Raw genomic sequence first — 22,744 nt, 5'->3', positions numbered from 1 at the left:
GAGCTTTCACAAGAGTGTGTGATGCAAATACAAGACCTGCCACCACTGAAACACTCTCTAAGGTACAGGAAACTACAAAGTGTGCGGGTTAGTACCCCGAATCTTCACCACTTGTTAAGGGGAGTATTTGGATAACTAAGTGTCAGCAATGGTTGTGTAGCACCAGCAGTTAGAACTCTGCAAAATGGGGACCGGCTCCAAGCCACACAACGGCGACAGCACTTCTGACCAGTGTGTCCACCTTCTTTCTTACAAATTCTTAAAGGGGCCACTACATGGTCACCCAAGAATTTGTTGTTTTCAGGGAAGAATAGAAGTAAATGGTCTGTTGTGCCTATACATTCATGAAAAATGGACTGTGAAAAATATTTTAGTGCGAAATAAGCCCTAGAAGTCTCCGGCAATAAACCCCGCCCACCACCGGCGACCGCCATTTTGCCATGGCATTGTCATGTGCTGCATGGAGCACAGCCATCGTCTTCTACCAAAGTTTCAGCTGTTGCAGATCATTCAGTTTCATTGCCAAGCTGAAAAAATCTGAAATAGGTCTATTGCACACGCAGTTGAGCACAGAACCAAATCATTTGCCGGAATGCAGACGCTCACCAGCAAGCAGCTTGTTACGTTACGGCTCACGAGTGCACTAGTATTGCCAGACTCTCAGTCCACTTGCATGTTTATAAAAACGTTCAATTATAAATTAAGTTCTTGACAAAATGCACTAAATTTCACCAGCTTCTTCACGAGCACATGAGGATTAATCCACATTTATGCAGATTATGATCGAAAATTAGGTGTCATGAGTCCTTTAATTTGTTCAATGGCTCAGAAAGTTCGGGCTGTCTAAACAATTATCAGAGTAACCATTTTAGATAAGTACAACCCGTTAACTGTAATTATGCTTAAAAAGTGAATGCTTTGTATTATGTGCAGCTTTCCCTAGTTTCATGTACTGATCATAAATGGCAGCCCTATATTGTATCATTAAAATAACTGAAAAGGAAGTGTCAGGGTGTCACGCAGAACAAATTGATAGGCTGGTTAGGTGGTGCATATTCATATCATAATTATCATTAGTACAAAAAGGATAGCGCAGAGGATGGTGGCACAAAGCGCTGCTCTCAAGTAGCTGACATTCTTACTAGATCGCACCCTTTACCGACCTAAGGAGATGAACAGATGGAAAGAGCAAATCATGCAAATGATTCTAAGAAAAGACTAAGTAATAGAAGTGGCATTAACACAATCTTAGTGAAGTACATTTATAAAATACGTTTGTACTGTATAGGGCAGTGGTGTGGGGCACTGAAAGGACCCAAGGTATGGCTGCCCAAAAATTACCAGAAGCACATTTTTTTATAACATCACTCAGGTAACAATGTGTCACTGTTGTAGATTTACATGTTAGTATATATATATAGTCACTGAAGAACACACTTACGACGATCACACAGGGAGCTGCAAAAAGCCAGCAGAAGAAGAAGTACTTGTTTGGCGTGAAGCCTACCATGTCCTTGATGTTGGCGTAGATTCTTTTTGCACCTGCAGTGGAGGCAGTGAAGGTCATATAAGTCAATTCATGTGACACTTGTGTAGAAACAGATGACAGCAAACCGCTGCCGAGACTGTGTGCGTACCATATATCCAGGCAAAGCCGACAATCTCAAAGAAGACGACAGTCAGCAATGAGACACCGCTGGCTGAGAAGAAGTCCATCAGCTGGAAGATGTACATGCCTCCCTGTAAAATAGATGAAATACTAATGTGGAGCACTCGAACGCAACAATACAAAGCATATAAAAAGCTCACTACAGGATGTTTCCGCATAATAGCACAGAAGTTAGTCTTGAACATTGTCATAGAACCAATGGAGACACAAGACCGGCCACACAGCACAACCATTACCTAATTCAGTTTATAAATTTGTTTATTTCATTAATTTATATTGTCAACTCTTTGGCAGGCTTATTAGAAGAGTGGGGTTTTGACAACGAAATAATACAGAATAGTTCACGTGAGCAAGAATACGATTCACTGCGAGTGTGAAAAGAAAAGTTGAAGGTAGCCCAATGCGTGTGCTAATTAGAACATCAAAGTTTGCATATTGTCACGTGGTCGTGACGTCGACGAACACAGCAGTCGGCGTTTGTAGGATGAAACTGTTTATTTGGCCGAACTTGTGGCCGGAAAATGAGAACTAGCACTACAGCAATGCACGCTGTACAATGATAGCGGCGAACAGGGCGTCGTCCGTCGATCAACTGACAAGCAGTCAAGCGCGTCGGCTTTTATACAGGCGCTATCGAACTTTCCAGCGATATCGCTGGTGGCGGCGTTATCTCTCGACAAAGCTGGAACATTCTCGTGCGGCGCGCAATCTTAACAGATTGTTTCCAAAACAATCGCGAAGCTTCCTACACATCACGGCGAGGCTGCGCAGCGCGTTGCCCACCGTCTTTGTGGGTGAAGCTTACACTCATGAAATATAAGACTCGCGGCAATGCCCCCTCTGAAAAAGCATCGTTCCCGATGCTTAAAAAACAGAACATGAATACATGAAATACTAAAGAAAACTAATAAGAAAGCAAACATTAGAGTCCTCAGGTGCGCGTAACGAGAATAGTACGTTTTAAGGCGCACCACATGCACGACCTCGGGTCTGAGTCGGCGCCTTTGGGAGTTCGTGATGCCGGCGGGGACAACCTCGTAGTCAAGTACGCCGAGAACGTCGAAGTACCCTGTACGTCCGAAGTATCGTCGAAGAAGCTTCTTGGCTCAGTCCGCGTCGTCGTATTGGCGTACCGACCCAGACACGGTCGCCGGGCTGGTACTCGACGAAGCGTCGTCGAAGATGTAGCGACGGCTGTCGGTGTGCTGCTGAGTCTGATGCGCCGGCGTGGCCAGCTGTCGAGCCTTCTTCGGCACGTTGTAAGGTAAGCATGCGGCGTCGACATTTTTCTTCGCGGTGACGTTGGGTAACATGGCGTCGAGCGTCGTCGCCGGGATCACTTCCGTAGACCAACTTGTACGGCGTCATCTGCGTCGTTTCTTGAGACGGCCGTGTGTAAGCGAAGGTCACATACGGAAGGACGGCGTCCCACGTCTTGTGCTCAACGTCGACGTACATGGCGAGCATGTCGGCGATGGTCCTTATTTAGACGCTCGGTGAGGCCATTGGTCGGCGGGTGTAGGCGGGTGGTGCGGCGGTGGCTCGTCTCGCTGTACTTCAAGATCGCCTGAGTTAGGTCAGCAGTAGAGCGGTCCCTCTGTCTGTGATGAGGAGCCTCCTGGGGCCCCATGACGCAAGACGAGTTCTCCACGAAGAACTTGGCTACCTCGTCGGCACTCCCTTTGGGGCAAGGCCTTTGTCTCGGCGTAGCGGGTGAGGTAGTCAGTCGCTACGACGATCCACTTGTTGCCGGAAGTCGACGTCGGGAACGGCCCCAGTAGGTCCATCCCGATTAGCTGGAACGGCGGTGAGGTGGATCGATTGGCTGCAGAAGTCCCGCTGGCCTAGTCGGCGGTGTCTTCCGTCGCTGGCAATCTCGGCAAGTCTTAACGTAGTGGGCGACGTCGGCAGCAAGGCGTGGCCAGTAGTATTTTTCCTGTACTCTGGCGAGCGTTCGGGAAACGCCGAGGTGTCCAGCCGTCAGGTCGTCGTGTAGGGCCTGGAGGACTTCTGGTCGCAATGATGAGGGCACGACGAGAAGGTAGTCGGTTCGAAGTGGCGAGAAGTTCTTCTTCAGGAGAACGCCGTTCCGTAAGAAAAATGACGGCAGTCCTCGCTTGAATACCTTCGGAACCACGGCGGTCTTGCACTCGAGGTACTCAATAAGGCCCCCCAGTTCCGCGTCGGCCCGTTGCCTTTCGGCGAAGTCGTCGGCACTTATAGTTCCGAGGAAGCAGTCATCGTCGTCGTCTGCGGCGGCGCGTTCGACGGGGGCACGAGACAGGCAGTCGGCGTCAGAGTAGTTTTCGTCCAGACTTGTACACGACGGTAATATCAAATTCTTGAAGCCTCAGATCCATCTGGCGAGGACGACCTGAAGGGTCCTTCAAGTTAGTAGCCAACACAAGGCGTGATGGTCACTGACAACTTTGAAGGGCCTGCCATAGCGGTAGGGCGAAACTTTTACGTACCAAGAGAATGGCAAGGCATTCCTTTTCTTGTTGTGGAATAGTTTGCTTCTGCCTTGGATAGTGGACCGGCTAGCAAACTGATAACCCTTTCAAGCCCGTCAGTCTTTTGCACAAGGACGGCACCGAGTACTACGCTGTCTGTGTCGGGTGTATTTCCGTATCGGCGCAATCGTCGAACTGCGCACGTATGGGTGGGTCTGCAGGCGTCGTTTTAAGTTCTTGAAAGGCTTGCCACTTGCGCCGTTTCCCACCTGATTCCACGTTATTCTTCGTGAGAAGCGTCAGTGGTTCGGCGATCCGTGAAAAGTTTTTGACGAAGCGTCAGTAATAGGCACAGAAGCCGAGAAAATCGGCGCACGGCCTTCTGTCGGTGGGTGGCGCAAAGTCGGCGATGGCAGCTGTTTTTCCGCGGGTCTGGGCGCACTCCAGACTTGCGATCACATGACCCAGAAACAAGAGCTCTCATACGCGAATCTGCACTTTTCTGGCTTCAGCGTCAGTCCAGAGCCTTGATGCTTGAAGTACTGCCTCAAGCCGCGGAAGATGCTCGTCGAAGGTCGAGGAAAAACACGACGACGTCGTCCAAATACACAAGGCACGTCTGCCACTTCAATCGGCCAGTACGGTGTCCATGACACCTGGAACGTCGCAGGTGCCGAGCAAAGACCGAAAGGCATGACCTTGAACTCAAAGAGGCCGTCGGTGGGTTATAAAGGCAGTCCTTTTTCTCGGTCTCTCTCGTCGACTTTCGATTTGCCAGGTAGCGTCTTGAGGTCCATCGACGAAAAGTGCGTCGCGTTGTGAAGTCGATCCAGGGTGTCGTCTATTCGTGGGGAGGGGGGTACACGTCCTTCTTCGTGATCTTGTGTCAGTGCTGTCGGTAATCAACGCAGAACGCAGTGTCCCGTCCTTCTTCTTCACTAATACCACGGGTGACGCCCCACAACTCTTGGACGGCTGGATGATGTTGTCGCATAGCTCTCGTCGACTTGTTCTTATCGCGTCGCGCTCTCGAGTAGAAACTCTGTATGGGCTCTGACGGAGTGGTCGAGAATTTCTTCTGTTATAAGCGGTGCGTCGCAAGGGGCGTTTGTCGGACCCGCGATGACGACGAGAACAGTCCTTGTATTGCAAGAGCAGGGTTTTGAGTGGTCTTGTTGGCCTCGGAAGGCTTGGGTTGACGTCAAATCCGGTTCGGGACCTCTATTGTCGAAGCATGTTCGGCAGCATCGAAGAGGGCGAAAGCATCGCTGGCGGCTAACAATTCGTCGATGTAGGCAACCGTCGTACCGAAGTTGAGGTGCCTATATCGTGGCCTGAAGTTTGTCAGCCACTACTTTGCTTTCCGCACGCAGCTTGGCTATACCTCGGTGCGACGCAAATTTGACGGTTCAGGAGGAGGTGCTGATCGCCCTCGAGACGCCTTCAAGGTTCGCAGGTTTTTCGGTGCCGACGGGAAATAATGACGGGCGGAGCGCGGCGGAATGGTCACCTGCTCTTCTATCACATTCAATGCATGGTTGCCTGGCATCGTGTGGGGCGGGAGCGCTTTGTCTGAGTTCAGTGTTATCGACTCAGACCTCAGGTCGATGACGGCGCCGTGGTCACTTAGAAGTCCATTCCCAGTATCACATCCCTGGAGCAGTTTTGTAGAATTACAAAGCTCGCAGGATAAGTCCGGTTATTGATGGTGACTCGTGCCGTGCAGACCCAATCGGCGTTATCAGATGGCTCCAGGCGGTCCGGAATCTCGGGGCCTTCCCAATGCAGTCCTAACTTTCTTCAACTGTGCTGCGAACGGCCCACTGATGACGGAATAGTCGGCTCCAGTATCGACGAGAGCGGTGACGTTGTGGCCGTCGATCAGAACGTCGAGGTCGCTAGTCCGCCGTCTTGCGTTGCGGTTACGTCGCGGCGTCGGGTCACGGCTGCGTCGGTTTGCACCGCTGCTTCCGCGTTGCGTCGTCAGGTCTGCTTCCGGTCGCAAAGTTCGTCTTCAGGACATCGTTCGGCGTGCGGCGGGGGGCTCGGAACATCGTCGTTGCGTCGTCGTCGACGGCGGAGGATCTTCAGCATTTCGTCGTTCAGCAACCGCACCTCCATCGGTTGCTGCCCTTAGTTTTCCGGATACGGGCTAGGCGACCGGCCCCGGTTTGGGCCAGTGTACGGCCGGCGGTGCGGTGACATGTAGCGGCCGGGCGACGGCGAGCGGGGAAGGTCGTCGTTCTTGCCACTGTGTTTCCGGTGAGGTAGTCGTTGATGTCGCGCGGCCGTTCGCCTGGCTGCGGGCGCGGCGCGTTGATAGCGAATCCGCGTAGTCCCATCTGTCGGTACTGGCAGCGGCGGTACGTGTGGCCGGCCTCTCACAGTGGTAGCAGAGCGGGCGGTTGTCGGGGGCACGCCAGACATCGGTCTTCCTCGGGGTGTTGCGCTGGCCGACAGGTGGTCGGTAGGGCGTCGTGGCGGCGGCGGCGTACTGGCGACGGTACTGGCGGCGGTGTGGCGTCTTGGCGGGGGCGTGGAAGAGGAGCATGACGGCGGGCTGCAGCAGCATAGCTAATAGCTTGCGGCTGCGGCTCTGCTAGCTGAGGCGCGCCGAGTGAATGCTGGATCTCCTGGCGCACGACGTCGGCGATGGACTCTACTTGAGGTTGCGACGGAGGTAGAATTTTTCGCAACTCCTCTTGCACGATTGCTCGAATCGTCTCACGCAGGTCGGCGGGTCCTAGTGGCTTGAACGTCGGCGTAGCTTGTAGCCGAGAAGCTGCGGTTGTATTGCCGCGTTGGCATCTCAGCGTTTTCTCGATCGTGGAAGCCTCCGATGCAAATTCCAGCGACCGTCTTCGGCGGGTTCCTTATCAATCCAGCGAGAGTTCCTGTTTGACACCCCGCATGAGGAACCTCACTTTCTTCTCTTCGGGCATACTTGGGTCGGCGTGTCGAAACAGGCGATTCATCTCTTCCGTGTAGATGGCAATATTTTCATTGGGCAGCTGCACACGGGTCTCCAGCATAGCCGCGGCCCGTTCCTTGCGGACCACGCTCGTGAACGTGCTTAGGAACGTCGTCCGAAAGAGATCCCATGTTTGTAGGGCGGATTCTCGGTTCTCGAACCACGTCTTCGCGGCGTCTTCTAGGTAGAAGAAGACGTGGCGCAGCTTCTCTTCCGAGTCCCAGTGATTGAAGGTGGCGACTCGCTCGTACGTCTCCAGCCAGCTCTCCGGGTCTTCAAACGACGATCCACGGAAAGTCGGTGGCTCCTTTGGCTGTTGCATCACGACCGTTGTAGGCGGCATGGGGGCTGTCATCGTCTCGGCGGTCGATGTGACGGTCTTGGGCTGCCTGGTGTTTTCAGGAAGGAGCCCGTACTCTGGGTGCAGTCCCTTCTGCCGGCGGCTGGTACGACGATCCGGGTTGTCTGTAGCGTCGTCTTCTCCGCGGCTTGGGCTTGGGTCAGCGCTCCGCGGTGGCGTCCGGATCATGAAGCAGCACCTCCACCAGATGTCACGTGGTCGTGACGTCGACGAACACAGCAGTCGGCGTTTGTAGGATGAAACTGTTTATTTGGCCGAACTTGTGGCCGGAAAATGAGAACTAGCACTACAGCAATGCACGCTGTACAATGATAGCGGCGAACAGGGCGTCGTCCGTCGATCAACTGACAAGCAGTCAAGCGCGTCGGCTTTTATACAGGCGCTATCGAACTTTCCAGCGACATCGCTGGTGGCGGCGTTATCTCTCGACAAAGCTGGAACATTCTCGTGCGGCGCGCAATCTTAACAGATTGTTCCAAAACAATCGCGAAGCTTCCTACACATCACGGCGAGGCCTGCGCAGCGCGTTGCCCACAGCCTTTGTGGGTGAAGCTTACACTCATGAAATATAAGACTCGCGGCAATATAACAGACTTGGGCATCGTAGTGGACGAGAAAGATACAGCAATATTCAAGTACAGTGATTAACCACATGAGCAAAATCTGTGAACCTCTACACAAACCCACATGCACAAAATGTGCATGTAGATTGTATCATACACAACCTGCCCCACTCCATTTTGTATGTAGAAAGCCTACATATCTGGAGAGAAGAGAGGCAGATGTACAAGAATATTGTGCATAGTTTGGCGAATCATGTGTGTTGGCCCTTTAGAAGAAACGCTCTCGAGATACTGTCATTAGTAGTGAATGGCCTTGTTTCTCTGTTGTTCTTGTAACCAAGCAACGTGCACAGAACAGCATTGCACTGTTGTGTGTGTGTCAGATGTCACTTTCTTCTTACCTGAGTTACCAGGGGTAGACCCAGCAAGAACTGCACGATGACGACGCTCAGAGTGAACAGGCGGCGGTACGGTCTGAGTGTGGAGGCAAACTCGTCCACCAGTCCCGTCACAAGCGCCTCGACAGTGCAGAACTGGCTGTCAATGCCCAGAACGATGAGCATGAGAAAGAAGAGTACTGCCCAGACCGGTGCAAAGGGTAACTGCACCACCATCTCGGGGTAGGCCAAGAACGCTAGGCCAGGACCTGCATGCGAAGCACAGCAGTGGGTGAGGGCACGAAGCAAATCATTACAATGTAGCCACAGTCTGTACTGTAGCAATTGGGAATAGCCAGCTAGTGTGAAAGTGAGTCACAAATTTAATGCCTTATTCGGTGAACTTCTGTCTCAACAAACAATAGTAGCACTCCTAGTGTATAAATCTTCAGTCACAGAAATCTGATCAATTGATCCTACATTTTGGCTGTTTGTAATACACAACTCATTACACTTAAAGGGACACTAAAGAGCAAAACGATTTTTCTCATATTAGTTAAGCACTCTTTCACAATCCCAAAAACACCACGCTTGCTGCGAGAAGGCGCTTAGTAAGCGAGAAAACACACAAAAACAAAATGTGGGTGGCGACGCCACATTAAGTTTCCGTACCATTTGCCGTAACTTCACATGTTTTGACGGTGCCTGCTAGGGACTACGTGGTTCCTAATCGGTAAAAATGAAGTACATTGTCCTCTGAGGGGGCGATAGACTTACATACCAAGTTTGGGGTAATTTTGTTCATCCAATGGCGCCAAAATACGATAAATACACTATGAAATCCGTGAAGTCACATGGGGAGATTTCGGCGCGAAATTTAAAAATGAAACTTTGAACTTGACTTTCTCCTCTATTAATAAACCTATGATGGCGAAATTAATGACATTAGAGTTCTCAGAGCACAATTTATCGATCTAAACCGATTCATTGTTTCTCTTTAGTGTCCCTTTAAAGCTGAAAGTTGGGCAACTTGGTTTTGGCTTGAATACATATTAGCTGTGAAAATCAAACAGGTACAAAGAAAGATGCACACAGGACGCACGTGTGTGTCGTCCTGCGTGCATCTTTGTTTGTTCATGTTTTATTTTCGCTGCTAATGCGTATTTACCTCGTCACAGATTCCAGCATAACCAGTGGCACTCGTGCTCGCTTACATTCTGGAATGTGCACCGCTATTTGCATCATAGACACAATTCGATTACACAGGATGCTGTTGCTACATCAGGCAGATTCAGTGACAGCACTGGGGAAGTTTTAATACATGCAGGTGCATCTTTGCACCAAGGGATCTAAATGTGATTAAACATTGCAACAGGCGTTAGCCGCTGAGAAATGGTTACCAGAACGAGATAATGCATTGGTGTCCATGTTCTATTTGATGTACTTTGTTAAACCAAGTCCTTTCCAGTAAACAGTGTAATTGCACCTGTCTTGCTGCAGTTGGCTCCACTTTACGCCTGAAAATTTTCTAACCTTACTGCACCATCCACCATTTATCATAATGCACCACTTTTTGCAGATCCCATTGTATTGCTTTAATATATATCATTTGTAATCTACTTTAGTGCATTACGCACTCTGTCCACATCCATTTCATCCTGTTAATCTCGAGGACAGGGTCAGCTACACCTCTTAATCCATGCTGTCCACTACCAATGCTTTAATGTTACATCAATACCACTTAATTTCCACTCGTCAGCATGTTATGCAGCACACTTACAGTTTTTTCAAGCTTCTTTGCTATTCTACGAGTTATTACAGTGCTGCCCAGGTGCAATGACTGTATACGCTTTATGGGAGCAAATGTTAGTGCATAACATGTCAGTTCTAAAAACTAGCAGCAAAGAGTTACACGCAAGTTACATAATTGAAGGACAAATGCAATGTGAAGGCTACCTGATCGTGCCACCTCTGAGACATCCTTGTCTTGTATGTGGGCCATGTGACCTAGAACTGCAAATATGACCAGTCCAGCAAAAAGACTTGTTCCACTGCAGATGGTGCACACGATCATGGAATCCCTGCAAGCAACAAACGGAGTGCCATATTATGAGCCGAAACTGCCAACACAGTATGAATGCAGCTCAACAAAGAGCTAGAGATGCTTGAATACTCAAGATGTTGAGATGCTATTTTAATACTATGAGAAATTTTACATAATCAGTTTCTTTAAATATTCAGTTAATTACTAATTGCACACGGTTACTGCATTTACTAAACCTTGCATGCGATGAACATTGCCAGCTGCTGCTCTCTGGTTCTAAGCCATCCAGAAAATGTGGTCAGATTTTACTGTTATTTTTTTTGCATAAAGGTAATCAAAGTAATGTACTTCCACAGAGTATTATGTATATCATTGAATGAAAAGGAAATAAGCATGAGTTTCTTCTAAAACATTTCCTCTACATGTTTCTTTTCCTGCTTAAAGAAGTAGGGAAATATTAGTTGGTATTTTTGAAATATTGATTCAAGAAAGAATTACGCAAATTTCGCTATTCAAGCATACCTAGAGTGAACAAACCCACAAGGTAATGTATACATTTAACAAAACAGCTGGGCAAGGGTTTTGTGTGACTGTTGCAATTTTTATACCAGTGACAACATAAAAATTTTTAACTGATACATGTGGTGAATTTTTCGTATGAAACTTGAAGCCAATAATTTTGCCTCATGAATATGGGCATTCTGAATATAAGTACGATAGGAATGAGCTAACTATTCATTGAGACCGAGAGGTGAAGGATCTGAACATTTACTGAACATCTCTTACCCCAAATATGTTAGATAAAGCTAGAAAGGACTCGGAAAATGAACAGAAAACAAAATAAAACAAGTTCAGGCATGATTTCTACGGCACATCATTGCAGCAAATGAGATCTTGCATTGGTGGCCAGTTATTTGGCTCTGTTATTTGCAAGTTTCATCATCTGCACCAACCTGTAAAAGTTGTGGTTATACTTGTTGTAACTGCCAAGTGCCACGTTGGCACCAATGCCGATGCCGTATGAGAACAACACCTGCGTCCCAGCCGCGATCCACACCTGCGTGCAAGAATGGAGGGGCGACACTGTGACAAATTGACCTGTCAACGCTTGTCATCCTCTTTTCAGAGTTCATCACACCTTGACAACGGAGGTCACTCGCACATTGTCAACACAACGTATGCATTGTGTACATGTACGCAGAATGCTTACAAACAACATGGGCCAACAATAATAAGCGAGTCAAATGAGCCAGACGCACAACGTTGAATGTGTGCATGTGTTTTTCCATGCGCTATTTACTAGCGGAAACAGCCAGTGACTACTGCGGGAGCCAACTAAACTGACGTGGAAATGTGCTTTCACTTTACTCTTTGCGTAATGCTTTGAGAGATTTTTTTAGCGAAGCACATTCTCTTGACCCAGGACCCACTTCAGTGTTAACCACGTGAAGTGTAGTGACATAGCTGCCAACTTTTATTTTACAAGGCAGTGCCCAACTTCGAGATCTTACTTATAATTATCATACTTCCACCAATATTTCATGTTTTCTTATTGCCTCAGTTTTATGGGAAAACTGACTATAAAAGAATGCGAATAATACAGTAGCTGATCAATTTTTCATAGCTAGGTTTGTTTGATCAATTGAATATCTGGACTTACCTGTGCACTAATGCTACCAACTTGCCTAGTCAATGTAAAACAGCAATCAAACTTTCCTTTGCCACTAAATCACTGCTAGTGTAGTGAGCACATCCAACATGGAGAAAAAGCATATTTTTAAGAGTTTGTCATTTTCTTTGAACACCATTCTGACCTTACCTTTGCCTTCATTTCTTTTACAGATATTCCTACGCCTATTTGCATTCAGTGTCTCTGAATCTTAATTGCCTGTTATAACATTATTTTGTGAATAAACTTTGAAAACATTTCTACTTGTGGCTCAAATCGTTCTTGCTGGAACAATGTAGAGATGAGTTCTTGTTTGAAGTGCCCCCAAAATAAATCTCAAACCACGCAGAAAGCTGGCAGCGTTCATTGATGATTTTTAATTGGTACCATATCTTGCTCTCTTTCTCTAAGCTAGTGACACACATCAAGTGCAAAATGAAGGCTACTTTGCCTCGGTATAATACAAATTAGGATAATTGCGGGCTCACCCTTGGATCTCTGAGCTTGCTCCAGTCGGGGCGCAGGTAGTAGAGGAGTCCTTCAGAGGCACCCTCCAATGTGACTCCACGGATGAACAGGATGAAGAGAATGAGGTATGGGAAAAGTGCTGTGCACCAAATAATCTGTAATGTGAAAAGCAGTGACATGACGTAATTAACTTGAGGAACTATAACAGTAACACTAGATATCTTGTGCAGCAGCATGGTGCTTGCAGCATTGGCACTGTACAGCTCAGCATGTGCACACATTTAATTTATGTCTACTTATCAGACACAGCTAAGCAACTGCAACTTCATTAGTGCAAATGAGCTGCCTCATAAGTTCATGCAACGTTTCTTCAATGAGAACTGTGCCAAACCATGGCTGAGCCACTTGATATGGCCATCTTAATTTCCAAAATAGCTTATAAAGCTCCTACAGCTGCACGGTAGACAACAGCGGCAGCCACTGATAATTGCACCTTGGCAGCACTGTCAACTTTTCTGATACATGTGTTAAATAATAAACCAGCGCAAACTTCAACCATTCCTGCAGCTTTGAACTAATTTACTGTCGCAGGTTCATACCTTCCCCCCTGCCTCCGATGCCCCCCACTGTTATATAATGTTTCAATTCTGTACGAACTCACTGACCAACATGCAACAGCAATGATGAAAAAAATAGCAATGAAAATTACAGTGCTATGAAGGTTTCCCAAGATGCCTAACACAATGACAAATATAACAATGAAAGCATAAGGATGACGATGCCATGGTGTCGCAGAATAGAGCAGCTGGATGGACCGAGCAAGAAAAGGCTTTACCAAGTCATACAGTTTCAGCTCGGTTTATACAACTTGCTCAATAACGTCCTGCTTTCACCAATTGACAAATTACTGTAGTAACTTGCTGTGACTTGCAAAAAAAAAATGTATCTTCTCAATAACTTTTCTGCTTGGCAGAGCATGCCATACAAGCTTCAGTATATGTGATGAAACTTTAAACTGGGCAAAAACCCTAGTTGGCTGGCTATCTTGTGTTGACAGTTGAGGTGGATCTGTAGTGGATGCTTTTCTAGTTTTTAACCTTTGAAACTCTGCATAATGAAAATTAAGAGGAGAAGCAAGAGAGAGGGGTAACACTGCTACGGAGGGAGCCAGATTGTTAAGATTTTTGGAATGCAGGATTTGATTTCATCTCGCTCTGGACGTTGACACGTGAGGATAGCTTGACGAAATAGATATTACATTCTTGCAGTGATGTCAAAACACATTCAAAACAGTGGAATAAAAACACACTGTAGGTCTTCAAGGGGTATGTTTGAAGGAGACTCACCTTTCCACTCTGATGAAGTCCCCTCCAGATGACTATGTACACAAGGAACCATGCCAGGAGGAGGTAGAGGGCAAGCTCGGGTCGTAGAGAGCCAACTTCCTCCAGGCCATTGGTGATGCCCAGAACGTTGTTCCTAAAGGGAAAAGATGTTCGTAATTTCACCATCTGTTTGTGATATGAACAGTTAACTCTTCTGGCAATCTGCACATGATTCTAGCAGCTGGCAGCTTTTCAACGTCCCAACAGCATACTGGTCTGCAGTCAGACACCACTTGCTTTGTTCTATTAATTGGACTTCGCTGAGGCTATATAGGCAATTTTTAAAATGTGCATTACATGCACTTATTCAAAATCTTGTAGGCAGTATGGTGTTATTGCTTTTCGATTTAGAAATCACAATTTTCCTTCTTCAACGAAGGGACGATGATGCGGGAAACACATGGGGTTAATCAATTACCTGTAGCTGTTTGGTTAGTTGCTCTGGATGTATTTGGGGAAGGGAAGAGTGGGAAAATATATGAGAAAAATAAAAATAATAAAGGGGCACTCACTACTTAATGAAGCGATAGGTACTTAGCACTAAGAGCGAGGTTCACTAAAATGGCACCCTAAGGCACTAGTAGATCTTGTAAAATGGCCATGGCACCAAGCATATACGAAGTTCACGCGTTCACAAATATGTCATCGAAAGGAAAGATATTGGTTTGAGGAAATACGTTTATTTCTGCTAACCATAGGGGAGAACGGCGCAGCCGTCGTTGGGGAGAGGGGAGGAAAAAAAAGAGAGTGGATAGGAGAGGTCGGCTCTCATTGCTTCAGAAGGGTGGCCTTTCTTTTCTGCCCCCTCCTTTGACTCCCTCTCCTGACGAGGCTGCGTCATGCATCTTTCCTAACCTCAAACCATAGCACCACCAGAAATTTTTTCAGGGGGGTTCAACCATACTTTATTTATGTTCGTGCATGCATTTGTATGTGTGTGTGTGTGTTGTGTGTGTGTGTGTGTGTGCGCGCGCGCGTGTGTGTGTGTGTGTGTGCGTGTGCGCGCGTGTGTGTGTATACACACATGCAAAACTGAAAAATTTCAGGCAGGTTTGAACCCCTAGGCTACGTGTGCCTCAAGCCACCATCAGCACCCACTCCACCGAGCACCAAGCCAGGGTACCTATATCTGTCCAACCTTGCTATAGTATCCTATACAAGATTTATATGCTTTACCCTCTCCCTTCCTTTCCGTCATCATTTTCACAACTCTTTCCCACCTTTTGCTATACTATACTATTCATGACTATGCTATCCTTTACCATCCACCTCCTCATCCTCGCATAACTAAACCCTCACCCTTACTTCCCTTACCCATTGCCTTGCTGTACTATGCTATGCTCTAGAAGGACTTGAGTCTGGCCTAGTTGGTGTTTACTGTGTGACATCTTGACCGCTAACAAAAGACGAGAACAGTTACAGTGAGCAGAACAACACGGGCAGTAAACTTTCAACTCATTTAATCCCAGCAACATGTGTGTGTGTGTGTTGTTTGGGTGTGTGTGTGTGTGTGTGTGTGTGTGTGTGTGTGCGTGCGTGCGTGCGTGCGTGCGTGTGTGTGTTATATATATAGTTTAGTAGTAAAGGTTCGTTCATTCGAATTTCACGGGACCTGGAAAAACCGTCCGAATTAAATGAATGCTGACTTATCGAAAGTATCAAGGAAACAATAAATAAATGTCATTAAAGGGGTTCTGCGGCACTTTTCCAAGCAGCCATCGAATGGCTTCACTAAAAGAGCTTATTGCCTCACGAATCGACTGCCGCAAAAATTTTTGGAATCCGTTCAGTACAAGCGGAGTTACGAAGATTTGTCGCACGCTGTAATTGCTTTCTCTTTTCCCTCGTCCCGACGAAAGCGCTGGAAGCTAAGCAGGGAGGGATGACACAGGACAAGAAGGTACGTTACGCGCGCCTCGTGACCTTGAGCACTTTTTTTTCTTCGAACGCGCAGCGTACTTTCAGTGCGATAGCGCGGGCAAGTAGCGGCCTCCCGCGGCGGCCGCAGTAACTACCGAGCGCGCCATGTTCAAATCAGCCAATGGCGTAAAACTTGAGTCAGTGACGCAGGGATATTGAGTAAATAGCATCATTTGTCGAGAGAAGAGCAGGCGATTTTTAGTTTTTGCCAGCACCATGCAAATCAACCTCCAGTTTAAGCGGCTCCGCTGTTAAAAGCGGACACATCTGACACGGAAACGTGAGGCAGTTATCGAGGGTTTTGGTGAGTGGTTGGGGGCGGTAGGAGTCACGAAATTGTGGATGTCAGGGTGGATCGTAATAACTGGGCACAGAAGCGTGTTCCGCGGGCACTGGCAGGGCGATCGTCCACGCGATGGGCACTTACTCCCAGTACTCCTTGACGGACGAGACGGCCTGCGCAGCCGTGAGGTTCCGTTCGGCGAGGCTAGAGATGTTTTCGCGGATGCCGAGGCAGCGCTCGGTGTTCCACTCGTTTCCGCACTGCTCCCACGGCAGAGGACTGCGGAACGAGGCGACCAGGTAGTACAGGGTGTACGCGATGAGCACGATGTAGTAGATGTTGCTCAGCCCGATCATGGTCATCGACGCGAACCCAACACCTGCGTTGAAGAAAGAGCGGAAGTCGACGAGGTGTAATAAACATCATCACCATCGTTTGTAGAGATCACCAATGCAAGTTTATTTCACCGTATTGTTACATTGTTTACATTTTTACAGTCATGCATGAAACAAAGATACAATGTGTGGCGTGGAATGCGGGAAAAAAAGCTGCAGTCGATATAAACGCAGCTTGACTAGCCCCACATGCCAGCAATACAAGGCAGAAAAAGCCGACAGCATTCGTGAAGCCATCTAAACAAGTAAACAGACACATAAATACATAGTTAAACTGACACATTATGAAATATCATTACATACAAAAAGAAAAGAAAATGTCGAGAAGATTGCACTCCTCGAGGAAATTAAAAAAATACAAACAAAAATTTTAAAAATCTTTAAGACTGCCTGACTTTTGTGCCACATTTTCCCTTTCTTTTTTCCCCTTGCGTCATGCTAGTAAAAAAAAATAATAATAACGATCGTACATATCCTGTCGCGAAAGAAGGCGCAACGCTCAAATGAAAAACTGAATTTATTGAGTAAGTGTGGGAGTATGTTTTACCATATTGTCAGTGTATAATTATGATTGGCTTTTATAGAGCAGCCCTCTCTGATTGGCTCGGAAAGCCGGGTTGGCAGAACTAGACAACATGGTGGAGCTCTTTGACAATGTGCAATATCTTAACTCGTAATCCGGGATAACACCTCGCGAGCGTTCTCTTTCGGACATACGGCACAGTCTAATTGTATAAGTTCATGCTACTGAAACGGCGCCACAAGGGAAGACGAATGCACACGAAAAAGAAGACACAAAACACAAGCGCCGAAACACAAACACACCGGCGCTTGTGTTTCGTGTCCTCTTTTTCGTGCGCATTCGTCTTCCCTTGTGGTGCCGTTTCAGTAGTATGAATTCGTACTAACTTGCCCAGTTGTCAGTCCTTCTAAGAATTGTACGAGGTCGAATTTTCAGCCAATCAGAGAGTACGCACAGCAGCCTTTTGGATAATAATAATAATAATAATAATAATAATAATAATAATAATAATAATAATAATAATAATAATAATAATAATAATAATAATAATAATAATAATAATATCTGGGGTTTAACGTCCCAAAACCACGATATGATCATGAGGGACGCCGTAGTGGAGGGCTCCGGAAATTTCGACCACCTGGGGTTCTGTAACGTGCACCTAAATCTAAGTACACGGGCCTCAAACATTTACGTTTTCACCTCCATCGAAAATGCAGCCGCCGCGGCCGGGATTCGATCCCGCTACCTTCGGGTCAGCAGTCGAGCGCCATAACCGTGGCGGGGCAGCCTTCTGGGTCAATTAGAGCGATTTCCACTATAGCCTATGAAGGTCAAATCCGTCATACGATCTCCAGCTGTGTGCACTGCAGGGCCCGTAAACAATAAGAACAGCGCTATATATATCCGCTGATTAATCTTTTAAGTGGCGTAATAACTGAGAACACTGTCTGCATGGCGCCAACTGTAAACGTTGGTGTAAACAGAAACGTGATGCCGTTTTGCAGGCTCCTAAGGGGTCATATTACAGTGGGTCGAACATCTGTCCATGCCACAGTGTGCAAAATTGGGCTAGTTGGTTCAACTTCATTGTTAAACAGCGCAAAAAGACGAAGACACAAGGTGGAGGACCACACAAGAATCACTTACTCACTTTCTTTTTTTCGTTGTCCCTTAAATGTTTCATTAGTGTGCCTAATAAATTGCGAACCAGAGCGGTCCTCTCTGGCATTTTTTCTTTCTTTTTTCGTCCCGGAGCTGTCTTCTTTCAGCTGCGTATATATATATGTGTGCGGTACATATCCTTGTGTCTCTGCTCTCGATCCACGTCCGCCGGATACACGTTATACCAGCAGGCGTACTTGCGACAACCGGACGTTGCGCCTGATCAGCTGCCGAAGTGCTGAAGTTAGTGTCTGAGGGGTTTCCGGCGACGCGCTGCCTCTGTGCGCGCAGGAGATGAGCTTAGAAACACAGAAAGTACTACGCAAGTTCACGGTCAACAGGAAGTTCAAGGGCGTTTATAATCGAGGGTTCCAACCAGACTGCTATCCATTGTCGATGAAGTGCGTCAGTTTATGGCCTCCTTTAGAAATATATTGTACACTGTGATTTGTCCTTTTGTATTGGTTGTTTTGCGCTTGTGCGCTTTGAGTGCGTTTGTGATAAATACTGTGGAAGAAAATAAAAGCCCATGTCTCGTCGGTGGTATAACCACTTGGTGAAAGAAGGAAGTACAATTTAAAACAGTACGAAGCCTGAAGTGTACACGTTAATGACACTGTAAGATAAGCACTGTAGGTAAAAAAAAAAAGGTGTAGGAAGTTATTATTGGTAGATCATATACAGTTTACTGTGGCTAAAACGATCTGGAGTGGAACACAAACAAACCAGCTGCACTTCGTGAAAGTCGTCGAAACAGCGAAGGTGATGCCCCCTTTCGTCAGGCTCTTGTATTTCTCTATTTCGCAAGTCTTTTCTAAGTATTTCTGTGTTGTAGCATTGTTCTTTATTTGTTAATCTATGTTAAGCTCATATGTGGTGGTAGTAATGCTTTATTGGACTATTACATCTGCTTATAATGCACTTGCTGTCGCTTCTTTCGTCAGACGTTACGTTTTGCTCCTAAGTTCCGACAGTTTGCACTAAAGGCCTGACTGCAACGCGTACGTGTGGTCAGGCCTTAAGGATTTGTTTGTTCTTCAAGTTAAGCCATGCGCATCCCGCGCGACGATATGCTCATTCATAGCGCGCTGGAACGCTATGATAGCGTTCCAGTGCGGCCGTGGCCCATTCCAGCTGGCCACTCGCCCAAAACGCGTATTACTATGACGGCAGCGCTGTAACACAAGCGCTGCTGCCGTGCACGACATTACCGCCTCGCCAAGGAAGTTTGGCGAGGGGTCGTTGTATGTGCAGCCTCTCTCCTCACCCGAGCGAGCGTACAACGACGCTCCTCATCTCCCAGTCCGAGCGCGCCTTCTCTCGCCACTCTCGGCGAGGCACAGCCTTTTCCCCTTCCTACCTGAGCCTCACTCTCGCCACACCGCAAGGCCACGTGACCAAGCGGGGAACCTGCGGGGTCACGTGGCTCTGCGTGACAACCAGATACCTTCCACGGACATGGCTAGCGCCTAAACAGCGCCCGCTGTTAAAATGTTACGATTGAAAAAAAATTAACAGTGTTACAGCTCGCACAGATTGAGCCCTAAAGACTGTAGGATCCTACTCCTTGGCCATCTTTTTTACGTTGTAACACTGCTTCCGGTCCACTAAGATATCACTTTGCCGTTGGCTCTTTTGAGGAAAAACAGTACAAGTGACCCGTAGTACATAAAAACACCCGATCTCCTTCTCTTAGGCCATAAAGTTTGCCAAAAAGAAAGAAAAGACGGTAAAAGATGACAATACGCGAGACCATCTATTCTCATGAAGAAATGTAAGTACAGCGCTATATATAAAGCATTTGTTGCGTAAGCACGGAAGCATAGGCTACGCTGCCATCTTAGCTTGTCCTACGCGCGAACAACGCACGTTCAACAATAACTTGCGAAATCGCGAATAATTGTCTGTTGAGCAATGCCCGAATAATGCATGTGGACCGCAGTATACATATATATACGAACAGTGAATATCCTCGCTTACAAGTGCTTATAAATTGTGCGGGATGGAGCCTCTGTCTGGACAAACGGTTGAAAGTCCTTCGTGTTTTTATGTAGCACTTTGTCCTGCGTTCTTGCTATTTTGCTCTAGTCGCACCATGAACTTGCGTGTACTTATTATACACATACATACATACACATACATACATACATACATACATACATACACACACACACACACCACACACACACACACACACACACACACACACACACACACACACACACACACACACACACACACACACACACACACACACACACACACACACACACACACACATGCAGTTCACAGGCTTCACGAAAAGAGCCTAAGTATTAATGGTGACCAGATAAATGTCTTATTTTTTATTATCTTAGGGCAGCAATATGACAATGTACATACCTTTGAACATGGGCACCAGGTTCCAGATGCCGATGCCTCCCGTGTTCAAATATTGTCCGATCGACACTTCCATAACAAACAAGGGCACACCGCAGAGGACGATGCTAATGAAAAATGGCACCAGGAAAGCACCTGTAAAACGAAGCACACAGGCACACGCAGGGAACACGGTGGCGTTAGAATAAGCGCCGATAAGCTCGCTTATCAGGTCACAAGCAACAGCACGCATTGATAGAAGGATGTAAGCGAACACTGTCCACATATTTCGACGCAGATCATCGTATATCAGAAAATGTGCAACACTTGAGGCAAAAAGCATATCACGTACTTGTGTGGAAGGTTCGCCTTAAGCACCACAGGGGGTGTTCGTTTTCCGCCAGATAGAGTGAGCAGGCCAAACGATCGCATACGGTAAGGTATCCTGCCCGGGTACCTTAACCTAGACAGGTTGTCTTAAGCTAGACAGAAGAATACATAATAATCTAGACGAGCTACCGCGTATTATTTTGCCTAGTTTAAGCTACCGTGGCAGGGTACCTTAACCATGCGCACTGTCAGGGTACCTTATTTCAGACCCAGGCAGAATAGGCGATAACATTGAAGATTCTTCAAAGTTCTAAGTTATTACGCATTCTTCCGTCTGGTTTGAGTCTTGAGTATCAATATCTAATGACTTAACCCTTGTAAGTGCTATCGACGAACCTTTCACGAATGAGCAATAAAAAATTTCAGCAAAAGCGCTTGGCGACAAGAAAACTTCATCAACACATATGACCCTTACAGGGAAAAGGAAAAAAAAATATCACGAAGCTTCGTTTTCTATGCGGGACCACGAAGAAGTCCCGCACTCTAAGAGCACCCGGGATGCGGGTACCACCGGGTGTGAAAGCAATCAAGTTAGACGCGCTTGAAATCCCCCACAACATCTTGCTCGTCTAGATAGCTCTGCAAGGAAACAGCCCGCAGCAAAGAGAATTAATAGAGTGATCGAACGTCGAGCACTGTAGGAAAAAAAAAAAACAAGAAGCAAGAAAAACATGTTTGCAGTCGCAGTCACATGAAAGAAAAAGCCCGCTATTCATAGTAAATGGATGCAAGGGTTTCTCCGGGAATGTCTTTTTTTCCGGCTCCTTTGAAAGTCCGTCAGAACTTCTCAATTTCACCAAGTCGAAACACGTCAGCTCGCCAATATCCGCCGCATAAGCCACAAGTATACGTACTTGAATATGATAAGCATATTTTGGGGAAATGTACGCGAGAAGCTAAGCAGCTATCACAGCAGACGAATGAGTGTACTTACATGAAATAATACGTGACAACAATTTTTTCGAGACGAAAATATTTTAAAGATATTGCTTCGTCTACGCATTATGAGCTGCATTGGAGCTGCTTTACTGCCCCTCTGTTAAAGGTGCTGCAAAAATACCTCCCCTCCCCTCGTTCCGGCTTCTGGCGTCATCTCGACAGTGTGGGGTTTTGGAGCGAAGGCGAACAGATAGCGTCATTTATCCTGCCTTGTCGCATAATCTCAACTGAGTCAAATGGTATTTCTTAACACCAGAAAGCAGCGACGTTTATCCGTAAGCAAATATTGATTCTTTGTCTCGTATACTTCCGCACGGTCTCATTAGTTACTTGCTGTCAGATTACGAGATTAGCGTCGCATTGTGCGCGCGTTTCTTTTCCTGTCACGTGACTGCGACAACGCACACACGCACACTCACAGTCATAATCGCAGCAAACATCAGAATGTACAGGGCCGCCCCATCTGAGGAAAAATGCACCTCATCAACTATCAAACACCTAGAGTTATTTATTCTTGAAGCGAAGGATGGCAGGCTAATCCTTCGTTAACCTATATCTTCGTTAGCCCCACCACCAATTTCCACCCTTATTCTAAATATGAAAGAAATGTTGAAGCTACATCGCATTCAGTACTGATGGGGCGTTGTGCCTCAGATAGGTCGGCCATGTAAAAAAAGAACTAATCAATGACACACTATTATTTGGTCTGTCCTATCTGCTATAGATGGCTTGCACCGACGTCACGGAAACCCCGTATGCTGGAGCACCAGCATGTGGAGACGCGACGTTTGTGATGACGCAATAATGTCTAA

General features: G+C 46.9%; 2 protein-coding genes across 3 annotated transcripts in view; one reads left to right on the top strand and one right to left on the bottom strand.

Moving 5' to 3' along the window:
* Positions 1 to 22,744, top strand: part of LOC119396089 (cathepsin L-like) — a 543,104-nt gene that overhangs the window by 108,765 nt on the left and 411,595 nt on the right. The gene's annotated exons all lie outside the window — the stretch shown is intronic.
* The window catches only part of LOC119396092 (sodium- and chloride-dependent GABA transporter 1), a 179,775-nt gene that overhangs the window by 8,562 nt on the left and 148,469 nt on the right, over positions 1 to 22,744 (bottom strand). For both annotated transcript variants that reach the window (XM_037663178.2, XM_049416901.1), the window contains exons 2-10: positions 20,628 to 20,759; positions 16,308 to 16,542; positions 13,922 to 14,054; positions 12,596 to 12,730; positions 11,392 to 11,495; positions 10,351 to 10,475; positions 8,419 to 8,663; positions 1,638 to 1,740; positions 1,442 to 1,542 (exon numbers count right to left, since the gene is read on the bottom strand). In XM_037663178.2, the coding sequence (XP_037519106.1) occupies positions 1,442 to 1,542; positions 1,638 to 1,740; positions 8,419 to 8,663; positions 10,351 to 10,475; positions 11,392 to 11,495; positions 12,596 to 12,730; positions 13,922 to 14,054; positions 16,308 to 16,542; positions 20,628 to 20,759 (1,313 nt within the window). The remainder of the gene's footprint in view (positions 1 to 1,441; positions 1,543 to 1,637; positions 1,741 to 8,418; positions 8,664 to 10,350; positions 10,476 to 11,391; positions 11,496 to 12,595; positions 12,731 to 13,921; positions 14,055 to 16,307; positions 16,543 to 20,627; positions 20,760 to 22,744) is intronic.

The sequence above is a fragment of the Rhipicephalus sanguineus genome, chromosome 6 (genome assembly GCF_013339695.2).
Source record: "Rhipicephalus sanguineus isolate Rsan-2018 chromosome 6, BIME_Rsan_1.4, whole genome shotgun sequence".
Classification (NCBI taxonomy): Eukaryota; Metazoa; Arthropoda; class Arachnida; order Ixodida; family Ixodidae; genus Rhipicephalus; species Rhipicephalus sanguineus.
The sequence above is the reverse complement of the archived record's forward strand: the minus strand, read 5'-3'. Positions and strand labels throughout refer to the sequence as shown.